Source organism: Engystomops pustulosus, chromosome 5 (genome assembly GCF_040894005.1).
Source record: "Engystomops pustulosus chromosome 5, aEngPut4.maternal, whole genome shotgun sequence".
NCBI classification, from domain to species: Eukaryota; Metazoa; Chordata; class Amphibia; order Anura; family Leptodactylidae; genus Engystomops; species Engystomops pustulosus.
In genome coordinates this window covers 139,204,681-139,223,456 of record NC_092415.1, presented here as the reverse complement: position 1 = coordinate 139,223,456, position 18,776 = coordinate 139,204,681, and the positions used below count along the sequence as shown (strand labels likewise).

The 18,776-nt window shown below is 40.1% G+C and overlaps 1 protein-coding gene across 2 annotated transcripts in view; it reads left to right on the top strand.

Annotated features, from left to right (window-relative positions):
- ITGA9 (integrin subunit alpha 9) overlaps positions 1-18,776 on the top strand; it is a 262,270-nt gene that overhangs the window by 58,507 nt on the left and 184,987 nt on the right. For both annotated transcript variants that reach the window (XM_072153171.1, XM_072153172.1), the window contains 2 exons: positions 6,319-6,442; positions 12,647-12,714. In XM_072153171.1, coding sequence (XP_072009272.1) covers positions 6,319-6,442; positions 12,647-12,714 — 192 coding nt within the window. The remainder of the gene's footprint in view (positions 1-6,318; positions 6,443-12,646; positions 12,715-18,776) is intronic.

Below are 18,776 nucleotides of genomic sequence, written 5' to 3'. Positions count from 1 at the left end.
TTGTCTAGAACCGGCCCTGTCCATGGTTTATATAGAAACTCCTGGTTCATAAATAAAATGTAAAAGCTGCAGTGGATGTTAATACTTTTAGGTAGAAGTGTTAGTGTATCGGAAGAAAAATAACATATACACCCATTTATCCACATTTTTTTTAGATCAGTTTGGTTCAGGTTCAGTCACATTCAATGTCATATCAAAACATGGTAAAAAAAAACCCCTACGGGCTGATTACCACTACACAACAGACTGCTCATCTTCTGATAAACCTATCCGGAAGTATGTAGCCAAGAGAAGGGGTAAAGAAGGACACATCTGTAGCATTGCATATTTATTTGCCATTCAGGGTCTACTTATTCAATAGTAATGGGGTGGTTCTTCTTCTGGAAGCTGCTGCATTATTGCATATTACTTAAATGGGCACAAAGTATACAAATTATTTCTTTTTACAAAAAATGTTTTTACTTATCAATGTACACTCTGCACCCCATCTTGACAGCAAAAACAGAAATGTAGATATTTTTTCTAATTTATTAAACAAGAAAAGCTTAAATATCACATGGTCTTAAAGGGAACCTACCACCACGAATCTACCTATAAAGGTAGATCGGGTGGTAGGTGGATGTATGGGACGTGAGGATAGCCCTTTTTAGAGCTAATCCTCACATCCCCGCTAGCGTAGCATAAACTTTATTGCCTTGATATGTAAATTTTATTAAGCGGCTACTGGGGCGTGGAGTAGCCGGACACGAGGCTACACGGCGCGGCTACTCCACGCCCCAGTAGCCGCTTTCCCCGCCTACCCTGTGATCTTTGGCGCGCAGCTCCTGGCAGCTGCGCGCCCTCGTCCGAGAAGCCGGAGTTCTGCGCATGCGCAGTAACTCCGGCCTCGTTCCCGAGATCGCGCATCCTCGGGCCTGCGCTCGGAGCCCGAGGATGCGCAATCTCGGGAACGAGGCCGGAGTTACTGCGCATGCGCAGAACTCCGGCTTCTCGGACGAGGGCGCGCAGCTGCCAGGAGCTGCGCGCCGAAGATCACAGGGTAGGCGGGGAAAGCGGCTACTGGGGCGTGGAGTAGCCGCGCCGTGTAACCTCGTGTCCGGCTACTCCACGCCCCAGTAGCCGCTTAATAAAATTTACATATCAAGGCAATAAAGTTTATGCTACGCTAGCGGGGACGTGAGGATTAGCTCTAAAAAGGGCTATCCTCACGTCCCATAAATCCACCTACCACCCGATCTACCTTTATAGGTAGATTCGTGGTGGTAGGTGCCCTTTAAGTATTCAGACTCTTTCCTATTTAAATCACATTCTTTTCATTTCCTTTTGATCCTCCTTGAGATGGTTATACTCGTTCATTGGAGGACAGCTGTGTTTAATTAAACTGATTGGACTTGAATAGGGAAGGAATACACCTGTCTATATAAGACCTCACTGCTCACAGTGCATGTCAGAGTGCATGAGAATCATGAAGTCTAAGGAACTGCCTAAGGAGCTCAGAGACAGAATTGTGACTAGTAAATATAAGTGGTATCAAGTAGCGATAGGGAATGATGTCATAACAGAGAGATTGGTATAAATAGTGAAATAAAATTAAACTTTTACTTCAGATAATTAAAATATATTCATAACATAGTGCAGAAGTGGAAATATAAACTAAACTAGAATATAGCTGTTTAAAATACAAGACCCGTATCGGGATTGACCAACTACTGATTAAAAAAACTATGGTTCTGAATAAGGAAACTCACCATAGAGGTTAATGTAGTGGTTAATGCATGGGAAGTGCACCGTCTCCTCAATCGTCTTCTCTGATGTAGACACCCACAGCCACAGATGTATTCGCGGCCATGTACGATCAGAAAATAGTCAGACATAAGAGAACAGGGAGAACGGTGTGTGTGGACAATGTTTGCTGATGTAAAGTCAAACTGCCAGGATGAAAAAGAGGTGGTGAGTCAGCAGAGTACAACACTGTCCCTAATACACCCTATTCAGACAGCGGCTAGTACACCCTATATAGCCTAAGTTCGGAGTCGCAGCCCTAATTGACTGCCCCCCCAAACTGGCCTTATTGTAGACCTACGGGTCAGGAAAAAGTTATGTATATTCAAAAAAATAGGTGGAGCAGGTCCTGACATGCCATGTTTCACCTTTTTCTTAGACCCACTGGTCACACAAGGAAGTAATGTTTGGAAGGTGAGAATTACATACATATTTTGATTTCGGAAGCAGGACATTGTTATATCCTTGCTAGTATAAGTAAGGTGGTTCTGACATTTATCCCCTGATGATGAGCCTAAAAAAAAGTTTTTTCCTGACATGTAGGTCTACAATAAGGCCATTCAGGGTGGCAGTCCATTAGGGCTGCGTCTCCAAACTTAGGCTATATATTGTGTACTGGACGCTGTTTGAATAGGGTGTATTGGGGACAGTGTTGTACTCTGCTGACTCACCACCCCTTTTTCATCCTGACAGTTTGACTTTACATCCACCAACATTGTCCACACAACACCATTCTCCCTGTTCTCATATGTCTGACTATTTACTAATCATACATGGCCACGAATAAATCTATGCCTGTGGGTGTCTACATCAGAGGAGACAAGTGAGGAGCACTTCCCATGCACTAACCACTACATCCACCTCTATGGTGAGTTTCCTTATTTAGAATCATATCTTTTTTTGATCAGTAGTTGGTCATTTTAAACAGTTATATTCCCAATTGTGTCTTGTTTATATTTCCACTTCTGCTCTATTTTATGAATATATTTTAATTATCTGACGTAAAAGTTATATTTTATTTCACCATTTAGAATTGTGACAAGGCACAGATTTGGCCAAGGTTATAAAAGAATTCCTGCAGCACTCAAGGTTCCTAAAAGCACAGTAGCCTCTATAATTTTTAAATGGAAGGAGTTTTGGACAACCACAACTTTTCCTAGACCTGGCCGTCCAGCCAAACTAAGCAATAGTGGGAGAAGAAACTTGCCGAGAGAGGTAAAGAAGAACCCAAGATCACTGTGGCTGTGCTCCAAAGATGCAGTAGGGAGATGGGAGAAAGTTCCATAAAGTCAACTATGACTGCAGCCCTACACCAGTCAGGACTTTATTTCAGAGCGTGCCGACAGAAGCCGCTACTCAGTGTGAGACATATGAAAGTTTGCATACAGTTTGAAAAAAAAAACACATGCAAGACTCCCAGACTATGAGAAATAAGATTCTCTGGTCTGATGAGATGAAGATTGAACTTTTTGATGTTAATTACAAGTGGTATGTGTGGAGAAAACCAGACACTGCTCATCACCTGCCAAATACAATCCCAACAGTGACACATGGTGGAGGCAGCATAAAGCTATGGGGTTGTTTTTCAGCTGCAGGGACAGGACCCTTAGTTGAAATTGAAGGATGGAAAGATGAATGTGGCTAAGTACAGAGATATCCTGGATGAAAACCTCTTCCGGAGTGCTCTGGACCTCAGACTGAGCCAAAGGTTCACCTTCCAACAAGATAATGACCCTAAGCACACAGCTAAAATATTATAGTGGTTCTGAACAACTCTGTGACCATTCTTGATTGGCCCAGCCAGAGCCTTTACCTAAACCCAATTGAGCATCTCTGGAGAGACTTGAAAATGTCTGTTCACAAATGTTCACCATCCAATCTCAGGAAACTGGAGAGGATCTACAAGGAAGAAAGACAGAGGATCCCCAAATCCAGGTGTAAAAACTTGTTGCTCAAAGATGCTTCTACTCAATACTGAGCAAAGGGGCTGGCAAAATATCTACATTTCAGTTTTTTTCTGTGAAGATGGGGTGCAGAATGTACATTAATAAGCAAAAAAAGAACTTTTTGATCTTACCGATTGGCTGCAAGGAAACAAAGAGTGATAGATTTAAAGGGGGTCTGAATACTTTCCATACCCACTGTATAGGAATTACCACATATTTCAAGTTCAGACAACTTGGAGTTGATTGTGTGGAAAGGTTGTGTAGACCCAGGAGCAAATAGACACATCTTAGAAGGATTCTCTCTTTTGCACAGGTTTTCCTGGAATTGTGCAGTCACGCTTGTATAGGCTAAAACTAGTTAAAGGGGTTGTGTCACCATTGCACATTGCTGTAATTGGGTCCAATGCATTGTTAAAAGTACTTTCACCATTTACACTTATTACAAAATCTGCAGGCTTACTGAGATAACTCCTTTTGTTCTGGTTGCTGGCGCCCCCCGGTGGTAGCTGTGTCCCGTCCTGAGCAACAGCTGATCTGGCCGAGTCTGCGCACAGGGAGTCAGTCAGCTGTTCTCCACTACAGATCACTCCACGGGCTCACAGCTCCTCTGCACACTGAGAGATCACCTGACACACTGCAGCCAATAGGAGGTGAGAGAGGAGGAGGGGCAGAGATTGTGCTGTGATGGCCACTGCTCACCAGCTACACAGGAGCCTACAGCAGCAGATACAAGGTAACTGCAGCCAGACATGTCTGCTCAGAGGAGTCCTCTCCCAACATGGATCATAGCAATGTAGCAGCCCTCTCCTCCCTCCACCATTAGTCAGGTCACACAGGAGGCTGCAGAGATAACACAAGTAACAGGCTGAGCTCTGATCTCTCCTGATGCAGTCCTCCTCCTGTACTCTCCACCATTCACTGTCCCTCCATGTTACCCTGCTCTCCTGCAAAGGGGCCCCTGTCCCTGACTAGCAGGGAAGTCGCTAAACATCAGCAACATGTGAGAAGCTGTCATCTATCTATCTATCTATCTATCTATCTATCTATCTCCTATCTATCTCTCTATCTCCTATCTCTCTATCTCCTATCTCTCTATCTCCTATCTATCTATCTATCACATATCCATCTATCTATCACATATCCATCTATCTATCACATATCTATCTATCTATCTATCTATCTATCTATCTATCTATCTATCACATATCTATCTATCTATCTATCTATCTATCTATCTATCTATCTATCTATCTATCTCCTATCTATCACATATCTATCTATCTATCTATCTATCTATCTATCTATCTATCTATCTATCACATATCTATCTATCTATCTATCTATCTCCTATCTATTTATCACATATCTATCTATCTATCTATCTATCTCTCTATCTATATCTCTATCTATCTAGTGATTTGGTTGCAATTCCTTACAAAATACACAGAAAGAGATTCAATCAACATGCAAAAATACAAAAGTTTATTAGTAAAAGTCATAAAAACAACTATTGCACCTAATTTTGTACAATCAATGCATACAAGAAGAGCAAAACAATGTATTCTCACAGCATCATGGTCGGTCAGGCGGACAGTAAAGTGTAAATATGTCGGAGGTCTAGAAAAATTCAGGGACAGCAAACTCCATGCGTATCCTCACTTCAAAGTGACTTCCTCAGGGGTAAGTGTCACTTTGGAGTGACAATACACGTGGGGTTTGCCTCCACCTAGACTTCCGCCATGCATGTCAACCTGACCGACCATGATGCTGTGAGAATACATAGTACATGTGTACTATGTGCAGTGTCCTGTGTAGTGTGCAGGGGGCGCCAGATTCAGGATTTCTGGCGCACGTTCTTCATGAATCTGGTGCCCCCTGCACTGCTTTGACAGACTGCACCAACTTTTTTTGGTGCACTTTTAACATGGAGCGTATGACACATTTCTATTGGATCAGTAAATGCAGGGACTATTTGAGCACAGCAGGTGGAAGGAGACTCTGAAGGCTGAGCGCTCTGTAGCACTGAGTTGTGCAATAACTGCAGCTGTCAGTGCTGTGCATGTGCCTGGCTAGGCCCCTCCCACATCTGCTTCTGTGTGGAACAGAGTAGAGGCTGAACACGCATCATAATAACAAATAGAAAGGTACTTTTACTTCCAGGTAACCATTACAAATAGATTTTTTAAATATTTTAACCTCTTTGACAGCTTTTTGTAGTCAATTGTTTCGTGGCATAACCCCTTTAAGAATTATCGTAAAAAAAACTTGAGGGTTTCCATAGGCTCATGTTATGCAGAGTTGATGTCAGTGAAACCTGGGGATAAACAATTTATGAGATAAGTCAAGTCCCCCAGAGTTTTCGGCATTGAATTACATAGATATGAAGTCCTTGTAACATGTATTGATTGTGTGAGTCTCACAATAATAGTGCTTGGTAATGGATAGATGATCACAGTACTGTAATCTAACATGACAGCTGATCGCTTCAGATGTCTAAATTTCCTACTGGCAATGTGTATTAAATTATGTTTCTTTTTACCTGGGATTAACTTCTTTTCTTTATAAACAATATCTGTGTAATTTTATTCAGGCATGTGCTCATCGCTGGAAGAATATCTACTATGAAAGTGAGCTGATACTTCCGTATGGTTCATGCATCATTCTCCCACCAAATCTACAGGCCAATGGGAAGAAACTATTGCCTTGTTATGAGGGTAAGTGCTAAATTTAAAGAGATTTTTAACATTTGATCACTAATGTGGCACAGAATTGCCATGCACAAAGCTATGTTATGAATAGGTTTACTTGAAACTTGTATGTTTTCCGGCCTAGAGTTGATGATGGAAAATCTTGACCATTTATAGTAGCAACCATGTAGATGAGGTTTAACAGGAATCTGCATGGAATATCTGCAACTACATTAAAATTCTGCAGTTCAGGAGCATAAACTGCAGAATTTCAATGTAGTTGCAGATATTCCATGTAGATTTTACTATTTACATAATAAATGCAATGTGTTGCCCCCACCACCACGGACGAACTCTTTCAGTTCCTAAAATAACATATAAAAATTGTCACTGCCACATTCTTGTCCAAAAAGGAAAATGTCCAGTATGTCAGAAAAATAAATCGATTTTGTACCTAGTCTGTTAAGAAATTGTAGTGGCCTTAGTGTGGTAAATTTGGGCCACTGCTTCTCTTTTAATCGGATCCATAATAAATATAATTAATCTGTTTTAAAATATCTGTTACAACCTTTAACCCCTTAAAGGAAACCTACCACTTAAAAGTGGTAGGTTTAGACACATATACATGGCACCAGCTCAGGGTGAGCTGATGCCAGAGCATATTTTTGTTAGGGGAACAAAGCCCCTATCGCCGTTTTATAAGTTATATTAACTTATAACTCGGCGCACCGCACTTGGGCCGGATTCTAACGTGCTGGAGAGCCGGTGACGTCACCGAGCTCTCCGGCACACGCCCGCCTGTGCAACTTAGCACGGCCTGTTTCCCCGTGCTAAGTTGCGCAGGCGCGCGTGTGCCGGGGGATCGGTGACGTCACTGCCTCTCCAGCACGTTAGAATCCGGCGCACGCACGGGCACGCGCATGGTGCGCCGTGCCCAAGTGCGGTGCGCCGAGTTATAAGTTAATATAACTTATAAAACGGTGATAGGGGCTTTGTTCCCCTAACAAAAATATGATCTGGCACCAGCTCACCCTGAGCTGGTGCCATGTATATGTGTCTAAATCTACCACTTGTAAGTGGTAGGTTTCCTTTAAGGACGCAGGGTTTTTTCGCTCATTTCTTGCTCTCCACCTTCAAAAATCCATAACTTTTTACGTGTACAGACCTGTGTGAGGGCTTATTTTGTGCTTAACAAATTTTACTTTCCCGTAATGTTATTTATTTTAACATGCCATGTACTGTGAAGCTGAAAAAAAAATTCCAAATGTGGAAAAATGTAAAAAAAACCGCACGTGCGTCACTTTCTTGTGGGCTCAGTTTTTACGACTTTGACTGTGCACTCAAAATAACACCTGAGCTTTATTTTTTGGTTCGGTGCGATCGCGGTGATACCAAATTTATATAGGTTTTATTGTGTTTTAATACATTTTCAAAAATTAAGCGAATGTGTACAAAAAAGAAAAAAAAATTTTGCCATCTTCTGAAGCTAATAACTTTTTCATACTTTGGCGCACGGAGCTGTGTGAAGTGTCATTTTTTGCGAAATGAGCCGACCTTTACATTGCTACCATTTTTAGGTCTGTTCGACATTTTGATCATTTTTTATTCCATTTTTTATTTGATGTAAAAAGGCGTAAAAGTCGCATTTCGGACATTTGGGCGCCATTTCCCGTCTCGGAGGTTACCGCCGGCCATTACCGTTTTTATATTTTGATAGATCGGGCATTTTGGGACGCGGCGATACCTAATGTGTCTGTGATTTTTACTGTTTATTATGTTTTATATCAGTTCTAGCGAAAGGGGGGTGATTTGAATTTTTAATATTTTATGAAATTTTTTTATTTTTTAAACTTTTTTTTTTCTTTTTTTTTCCCACTATTTCTTAGACCATCTAGGGTACATTAACCCTAGATGGTCAGATCGCTCCTACCATATACTGCAATACTTCTGTATTGCAATATATGGCATTTTTGCAGCTCATTCATTACAATGAGCGACTGGCTCATTGTAACGAATCTGCAGATGCCAGATAGCCTCGGGTCAAACGAAGACCAGAGGCTACCATGGCAACCGATGATGTTCGGGGGCATGGCGATCGGAATAAAGATGGCGGCGCCCGCGCACCGCCGTCTTTTAAATGCCGCCGGCAACTTTGCTGGCGGCAACGAAAGGGTTAATAGCCGCGATCGGTGCAAGCACTGAACACGGTTATTAGCGGTGGGGGTTTGCTGCAATATGCAACAACCCCCACCCTTGTATGAAGAGGACTCAGCCCGTGTGCCCTCTTCATACATTCACTATACCTCTGCGCCGTAGAGCTACGGCGCAGAGCGTTAAGGGGTTAAGGTATCCCCTGCCAGGTTCCGTCTATATTCTTTGACATACATTAACATAATTGTGAACTGTTAGACATGTTAACAACTGAACACTTTCTATGTTACTAATATACATATACAGTTTCATTTGTCATATTGTCTAACATAAACTGGCCTTATTCACATAGCAGCCAATCATAGCACACTTTTCTTTATACAGAGATGACTAAATTGAGCTGTGATTGGTTGCCAAAGTTATAAAGAGTGTTAAGTTACAAATCTGTTACTGAATTATGTAAACATTCACATGTTTATAGCTTCCAGACAAGACTGTACATATTGTTTATACTCGAGTATAAGCCGACTCGAGTATAAGCCGAGACCCCTAATTTTACCACCAAAAATTGGGAAAAGCTATTGACTCGAGTATAAGCTGAGGGTGGGAAATGCATTGGTCACAGACCCCCCCCAGTATATAGCCAAACAGCCCCCTATAGTATACAGCCAGCCCAGCCTGCCCCCAGTAGTATACAGCCTGCCCCCAGTAGTATACAGCCTGCCCCCAGTAGTATACAGCCTGCCCCCAGTAGTATACAGCCTGCCCCCAGTAGTATACAGCACTGCCCCCAGTAGTATACAGCACTGCCCCCAGTAGTATACAGCCTGCCCCCAGTAGTATACAGCCTGCCCCCAGTAGTATACAGCACTGCCCCCAGTAGCATACAGCTTGCCCCCAGTAGTATACAGCCTGCCCCCAGAGGTATACAGCCTGTCCCCAGTGGTATAGAGCCTGTCCCCAGTGGTATACAGCCTGCCCCCAGTGGTATACAGCTTGCCCCCAGTAGTATACAGCTTGCCCCCAGCATTAAAAAAAAAATAAACTTATATACTCACCCTCTGGTGGCCCTGATGTGCAGCGCTGCTTCCCTGATGTCCGCGCCGCTTGTCTTCAGGCTTCCGCGCCGCTTGTCTTCAGGCTTCCGCGCCCGTCTTCTTTCTTCGGCTGGGTGCCGCCATTGCTTTCTCCCGGTCGGCGCCTAGTATGACGCGCCGCTGCTGACGTCATACTAGGCGCCGCCCGGGGGAAAGACATGGCGACGCCCAGCAGAAGAAAGAAGATGGGTGAGGAAGCCTGAAGACAAGCGGGCGGACGCCTGAAGACATGCGTCGCGGACATCGGGGGAGCAGCGCTGCACATCGGAGCCACCGGAGCGTGAGTATATAGGTTTATTATTTTTTAAGTATTTTTTACTCTTGACTCGTGTATATTGACTCGTGTATAAGCCGAGGGGACGTTTTTCAGCACATTTTTTGTGCTGAAAAACTCGGCTTATACACAAGTATTTACGGTAATTAACTTCAGGAGATTTTTTCATATTTATAACATTACATCATTCTTCTGCTTTTTTTTTTATATATATTCTGTTGCTTGATGACTCTCAGACTGTGTAGAATGAAACATATCCCTGATTAACTCCAATGCCCATAGGAAGCCTTGGATTTACAAGCATTTCCACTCCATTAAATTACTTACAACAGTGAGTGGCTTTGTGTAATGTATGAAATAAAGAAAAACAGTGTTCATGAGGTAAAGATTAATTCTCATAGGTAGATATTCTGCCATTCCAAAAGCAACAGTTCAAGACACTATTTTAGTTTTACTACTGTGCATGTCATTTCCAATTGCATAATCTTATGGACCACACACTGACATCTATAGAATTTTTAATTGTAAGCAACCTTCCATGGGAGGATCATTCATGACACTTGTGACCGGGTAGTAATTTGAGTACTCACTGGTTACATTGTGAAGATGAATGACCGACGTATATTACCGTTAGTTAGGAAACTGTGAGTCATAGTAAAAGACTTTGTTCGCAAAATTCCTGTATCTTTAACTATCCGAACGTTTAGTATTCATGCATTTTGTTGCTAATTGAAAAAAAAATCTACTTGCCAACATAATGATAAACTTTAAGAAACCCTTGTTATTGTATAGTATATTGATAAGTCTGGGGGTTGGGAATTTTTTATAGTACTTTAAATGGGAATGTGTCCATGACCACTGGCATTTCCCTCTATCCAGTATTGCAATCACCTTCATTCCACTTTTATAAAAGTCAACTTCCCTTACAGGTAGGTGTCTGGTTATAAAGGTTACTAATGTTCTAGATCCTGCAGGGTATACTGGTGCTTTGTAACTTTGTCTAGTTTCATCTATACAGTGCCAAGAGATAACATTCTAGTACAGTGCACTTCAGATCCTTATATAGGGGTTAAAGTTATGCCCTAATATCAGACCCAAAGCAAAACTGGTCAGCTGATACAGTGGAACCACAGCTTGCTGATAGTAACCAAATGTAAATCTTGAGAGGTATGTGTTAGTATTTAAATATTGCAGGTAAAACCCTATGTTTAAGTGATTCTGCAGGGAAAAAAAAGTTAAGCATGATACCTTATCCTATTTCACCAAACCTGTCTTAGACCCCCTGTAGCTTTACCACAGTCTGAATACTGTGATGCTGATATTAACTGTCCTCTTGTCTGGTATCGATTAATGTAGATATCCCTTGTAGGTTATTTGAAAAGGAGTTTTCTCAATATGGGGACAACTTTGAAGTGAAACTATAATCAGGACACACATTTTCACCTAATGACAGGTTCCCATAGAACTTTTAATACTAATTTCCAATCTGCTTTAATCATTAACATTGATGAAAGTTTACCTGGTTCCCTGCCAGCAGAGAGGATCTAGTCTCAGGTGTGGGCCTGTTCACGCTCACGTCTACATGAGGGAGGGAGAAAGGAGGAAGATCTAGCAGAGTAGATGATGATGATGACGGCAGGGACTCCAATGCCCCCTTGACTCAATGCAGTTTGCTGGCAGGGAACCAGGAAAATTTGCATCTCCTTTTACAAGTGAGTGGAACCATCAATGTTAATTATAAAAGAAAAGTGGGAAATGATATTAAAAAGTGTACGCGAACCTCTCATTAGGTGAAAATGTATCTCCTGATGACAGGTTCCCTTTAAGCAAGAGATGATGTCTTTCTAGTTTACCATTGTAGTGAAAAATATACAACACTGATTATATATGTTGTCTATTACCATTTAGATGCATCAGTCTATATGAAAGCTCTAGAAATCATTTATCCTGCACTAATGGTCTTCAAAATGAAATCTCTTTTCTTTCCTCAACCTCATAGTCTTTTGATATGAAACAAGGAAGTTTGTCCATATGTAACCCATATACCGTACACATATAATTCACATGTTATTGCACTTGACATTTATTTGCTGTTTGTATACTTTTTACATCACGCCTATGGCGTTATATCATGGCACTATAGAAATAAAGATTTATTTTTATTATAAATAATGAATTCCTTAATAATTCCTTTATAATTAAATATTCTTTTTTGAATAAAGGAGTATAGAGAATAGAAGCTTGTTCACAAATCCAGCTTATAAAAGTGTAAAGCATTCCTGTACAAATAGGCCCTCTGCCAGGGTCTGAATAATAACAAATGTAAATCTACTGTCTGTCGCTGCTAAATCCATCTTCAATTTGTTTAACTTATACTTTTTAGCTAGAATTAGCTTTAGATGTATATTTTACCAAGATTCTGCAGTTCTACAGCTTCTCACATTCTTATGCCATTAATGTGATAATGCTTCCCACAGTGTCTATTAGTAGACTGTGCGCCTCTGAGACATAGCGCTTATGTGGAATGCAGTAGTTTTCAGGCATACATACTTGTGGCTCAGTTACTTCCCAAACTGGCTGAGGTTTAGGCTTTGTGGTTGGGTGGTACATGTGGTAAGATATACTGTGTGTAACAATGTAAGGCCTCACACAGCCAAAGTTAACTGTACAGACTGCTCAGAACTACAATGTCATTCATATTCTTCCCAGAATACAAGAAGAAATATGGAGAGGAACATGGCTCATGCCAAGCTGGGATTGCGGGATCTTTCATGGAGGTCAGTAAAGTTCTTTACCATGAAATGTTTCATTGTTAATATCCTTAATTGATTGTTTTTTTTAGGAGGGGCATAAAAAGTTGTTTAAAGTCAAGGGAAACTATAGCACAAAGAGGTGTCTTAGACTAAATATAGATCTTCTTATTCAACACATGACCTTACCTGTAATTTCCATTTGGAAATATCTAATGTTCAGATGGATAATGTTTATCATATGCAAAGTTAATGGAGTGTCCTCCTAGTATAATGAAACAAAGGCCTAAAATGAAGGCCTGCACGTTCCTTCCATGCTCACAGCTGCTGTTTGAGTAAATATAGTATTTCTACTAATATAGCCATAGCAGAAATGTTACAGTGAAATCTTAACCCTGTTAATCACACGTTTCACTTCTCACCCTCTTGTGTTCTGTAAGAATGTTCAGATTAAAAAGCAAAAGTAGCTCAAATATTTTTGGCTCAACTATTCTGGATTAAAAACATCATTATTCTAAATGAGGGTTATTTTTTTACTGAATTTATTATACAACACTTAGCTGGAGTTTTTTTTTAAGATATGCAAACCTTTATATCCTGCTCTTAATGTGACCCTTATAACATTAGAAAAAGTCTTTTGACAATTTCTACGATTGTAATTTAGTGTTGTGAATTTTAGTTTAGGATATTTGAAAAGCATAAAAATTGGAATAATTTTATTACACCATAACCTTCCTACATATTATTAACAACACTCACAACAAGCAGACATAAATCCACTTTAACCCCTTCCCACTGATGATTTTTTTCGTTTTTCAATTTTTGGTCCCCTCCTTTAAAAAAACTTTTAGGTTTTGTATTCTTCTGTAAACTGTTCTTACTAGTCTCATTGACAAAATAAACATATTGGCGTCATTGCGGATGGGCTGACCGCTTTATTGCATCAATGAACAGTGTCCTATAAATCAACCATTAGAAACCATTTTTTGTTTTGTTAAGTTTTTACTTCTTTTAAATATGTACACGTATTTACATCAATTCATTTTCATTTTCATTAATCTTCTTATATGCAACAAAGTTTTTTCGGCTAGCAAGTACACAACCTTGTGAGTGTGCTACCATATAGTAAATAGAAAAGTTCACCTCTTTTGCCGTTCAAGAAATTCTTCCACAACACTCATATGTTCGGAGGCCCCAGGGCTTAGACTGACGTATCTCTGACTGTTGGACAGAATAGTATCATCCACCTGTTGTGACGTTTCGAGGGACACGCCCCCTTCCTCAGACGTATACGATACACGTCTCCAAGGTATTTAAACCCTGTTGGCCGGAAGTTACAATGTTGTATATAATATAAACTTTACAAATGCATAAAATAGCTAAATGTATATATATATATTTGTGACTAAGTATTAAATATTTAATCTACGGTCTAGATGATGACATAATATGAAATATGTAAACATCGTCTTTTCAATATTATTATATTGCACTACCTTTTTATATGTTATTACAAAAATACATTATAGTTACAATCTTCATTTAGACCTTTAGGACTTAAAGATTCCAAGCGATTGATCCAATAGACCTCTCTTTGAAGCAATCGTATTTTAATTTGCTCACTATCACTGCCTTCCACTTCTTCGATAATCATCCATCTGAGATCTGACACTTGATGGCCTCTTTCTAGAAAGAGGCCATCAAGTGTCAGATCTCAGATGGATGATTATCGAAGAGGTGGAAGGCAGTGATAGTGAGCAAATCATTTAGACCGTAGATTAAATATTTAATACTTAGTCACAAATATATATATACATTTAGCTATTTTATGCATTTGTAAAGTTTATATTATATACAACATTGTAACTTCCGGCCAACAGGGTTTAAATACCTTGGAGACGTGTATCGTATACGTCTGAGGAAGGGGGCGTGTCCCTCGAAATGTCACAACAGGTGGACGATACTATTCTGTCCAACAGTCAGAGATATGTCAGTCTCAGCCCTGGGGCCTCCGAACAAGTGAGTGTTGTGGAAGAATTTCTTGAACGCCAAACGAGGTGAACTTTTCTATTTACTATATGGGAACACACTCACAAGGTTGTGTACTTGCTAGCCGAAAAAACTTTGTTGCATATAAGAAGATTAATGAAAATGAATTGATGTAAATACGTGTACATATTTAAAAGAAGTAAAAACTTGACAAAACAAAAAATGGTTTCTAATGGTCGATTTATAGAACACTGTTCATTGATGCGTCTTTTTGGAGGATAAGGAGATCCCCCTAGTCCTAGACCAATGATAAATTAAATATATACCTCTGTATACTATTATCAATACCTCTATCCAGTGACCTCTTTATTGCTCCATTTTTGGGAAATAATGTTAACTAATGTTTATGTTATTCACCCTCTGCTACCCAGAACAATCTGAGAGCACGCTCTGATACTGATATATTGCTTGATAAGTTTTTGTTACATAAATTGAGTGAGAGGATTAACATTTGATCACCTAATGTGATTCAATATTAACACCGCAACCCACTACTTGTCCAAAAAGTTATATGTAACAAGAAAAACACAAATTACTCCCATCTAAAAGTGGCAATAATATATCTGTGAACTTCAGTGCAATTGTCTGCAAAAGTTGTTTGGCGCACCCCATGGATTCAAGGGTCTCTCTCTGCATATTTTGCTGAATATACACATGTGGGGTATGTAGGAACTCCTCACATGTTACTATTTTCAGGGAAGTACTGTAAATGTTCTTTTTATAAGTAGCTTGGATTTGTAGCTTTGAATTTTAAGTTAATTTTTGCATTTTATCATTCTTGGATGTGTATGTGTTAATAAATATATATTTTTGAATACATGGTAGGCTGAAAAAAATAATTTATGTTCTTCACAAAGTTGCATTATGGTGGTATAAAATTTTTATTAAAATTTTAAACTTTGATTTAAAATTTAACCCATGTAAAACGCTTCATGGGGTCTTGGTGATTCTCAAGAAAACAAATGAAATCGCAACTAAAGTTATAAGCCACCAAAAATCCGACAAAAATGAGAGGACACATAAAAAAACTTTACCAACGTAAAGCAGGCATTAGGGAAATGTTAGATATCAAGCTATTTGGGTGGTCTAACTTTCTGCCTGGAAAACAGAACATTTAAAACTTTGAAAATATCAAATGTTTCAGAATTTCCGTTTTTTTCAGAAAGAAACATAAAACTTATCACCCCTTTTATTTTTAACTAACATGAAGTACAATGAGAGAGATTTAACAATGTGCCTCAGGTTCCCCCAGTCTTTAGTTATTAAACAGCTGTACCAGATTTATCACTATGATAATGAATTCTGGTGCAGTATAAGACTGTTGGTTCTTACTTTAGGCCTCCTTTTAGTTGGTCTCAACTGTGCACCAAAATTTTGGGTGCACAGGCAATTTCCCGCAAGCTACGCCCTTCCTCACTAGGCCACACCCATATCTAAAGGCCACACCCCTTAATCGGGAAAGTGCCAATAAAAAGATCTTGATAACTGTGGTGAAAGGCATTTTAGACAGTGTTTTGGCGCAAAACCACCAGAATTGTGATTAAAGTGCATTTGTAAATCCCCCCTAATGTGTCACGTGAAAACACTAACCTGGATATGTTAAAGTGTTCCAAAGTTATAACTACTTATAGCGACATATGTGCAATTCGTTAAAGGGTTAATGCAATTTTGAAAATGAGGCAAGTGTCTACTTTCAGTAAATATATGGTTTGTTGGGGTTTAGCATAATTCTTAATGCTATGATTTTGGTTTTATTTGTACACATCAAAATTGTAAAAATTGCCCTGGACAATAACTTGACAAATGAAACAACTGGAAGGGAAAGTGTTAATGTGATCACTCATAGCACTAACTATAATATTACTACAGGCAGTCCTGGGGTTACATATCAGATAGGTTCCTTGGGGTTATTTTTTGTCCCATTGACAATTAGATTTTAAAATTTGTTTGCTGTAACGTGAAGAAGGATTATCAATAAAACTTCATTACAGACACCTTACAGCTAATCATTGAAGCCTGGGACTAAAGTAAAGCATCGAGATCTTCACCAGAGGTCACAGTGGGCAGAGGGGTCCATCTGTAACTAGGGGTCATCTGTAAATCGGGTGTCCTTAAGTAGGGGACGGCCTGTATACATTGCAGTATGTAGGAATCTTACTGCTGATCTATAACCATCTGCCTCCATTTTAGTCTTGGAGCCAGGGCACTGGGGGCGAGAATCATAACCAATACAGCCAGCACCAATTGCGGGTGTTAGTGAGAGACCTTTCCACACACCTCTTGCCACAGGACGCAGCAATATTACGTCCATTTGCAGGTAAAGATTAAGAGTCTGTGTCACCACAAAAATGCTGAGTTATCTACAATCAAGATTAGATTGTTTTATAGTTTTGTTTGGAAGGATTCAGCATTATTAATGGAAATTGTCAACAGTTTTGACTATATAGAGCTGCTCATAGTGTTAGGTTCTGGTCTTAGAGAGCTGTGGAATCATACCTGCTTGTGTAAGTAGCAGTAGGACTCTTTCTATATACACTCATCGGCCACTTTATTAGGTACTCCAACTGCTCGTTAACACTTAATTTCTAATCAGCCAATCACATGGCGGCAACTCAGTGCATTTAGGCATGTAGACATGGTCAAGACAATCTCCTGCAGTTCAAACCAAATAGTAAGATAGAAGACAGGTGAGATCTGAACTGGTAATGTCCCAGTCAGGATGCAATCACCAAACCAATAATTCATCCACAATACAGAAATTACTTATTAGCAGGATGTGTACATTAAAATATAACTTTTATTCTTTATCAAGTAAAAATATTCTCAAAAGGTAAAGTGCAATATCAGCTCGCCAGTCACCAGAACTGGGTAGAAAGAGCCACAAAGACTTAAATCAAATCCATATGTTTCATTGGTTCAAATGTAAACATAAGCAAGATATTGAATTGGAGCACACTTGGGAGATATAACACACAAGAGGGACACACCACTGGCCCGCCATGTGAACACGGTCCATAGTGGTGATGCAGATAAAATTCGCTTCCATGGGATCCAATTGATTAAAAGACCCCCAAGGGGGGGCAACTGGGACAAAATGGTCCTGCAACAGGAGACTAGATGGATCTTCCTGTTGGACACAGTAGCGCCAAGGGGATTGAATGAGATGCAAAACTTTGGGTGTTTCTTGTAGAATCTCTGAACTGTATTACTCTGCATAAATATGTGGCACGTTCCATAGGCTCTAATTGTTCCACAGTGTTTTGAAGGATAACACAAGAGCCATGTATATATTTTTCTCTGCTCGAGGACTTACCTGTCGACACTCCAGTGAATAACCCACTGTCCTCTATGCATAGCCTTCTCTGTGTAACTTTGCTGTATATTATCAGCTAAAAATCAATTTTATATATCAATCTATATATCTGTTATGATCCATGGTCAGCTCAAACAAGGAGCTTGTACAGGCATTGCTTGGCATAACACACTTAGTGAATGAACAGCCGGACAATGCAATACAATCTCCATGGTGATAGAATACAGCACGCCCCCCTTTCCCTCTTTTGCTGTAAGGACATACCTCTAGTAACGCCCATCAGCAGGGAAGGGAGCGTGATAGGCAGACTTCATGTGATGTCATGGGGAAGGACAGCCCCCTCTCACGGAGTCCAGCCATTAGGTGACTCCTCCCACTTTTTGACGCGATCGCGATCCCGGCCAATCAGGAGCGTGACCCATAATGAGGGTGGATGTTATCAGCTTCAAATACGGTGAGCACACTAAATATGGCGCCCACGCCACACAGTCTAGTTACCACACTGGACCGCTAGTGAATATAGGAGCCACTGCCTTTCTATATTCTTGCAAATTAAGCACACAAGCCACGCTCGTGCTTATTCCCTCTCTGATCCCTGTCTAGCTCAGCACAACATTAACAGATACAGCAGCAGATGGGGACCAATGAATTTATCTATCCCCTGATGATTGTATCCTATGATACATGAAACGCGTAGGGAGCATATAACACTCAGTAAGTAAGTAGG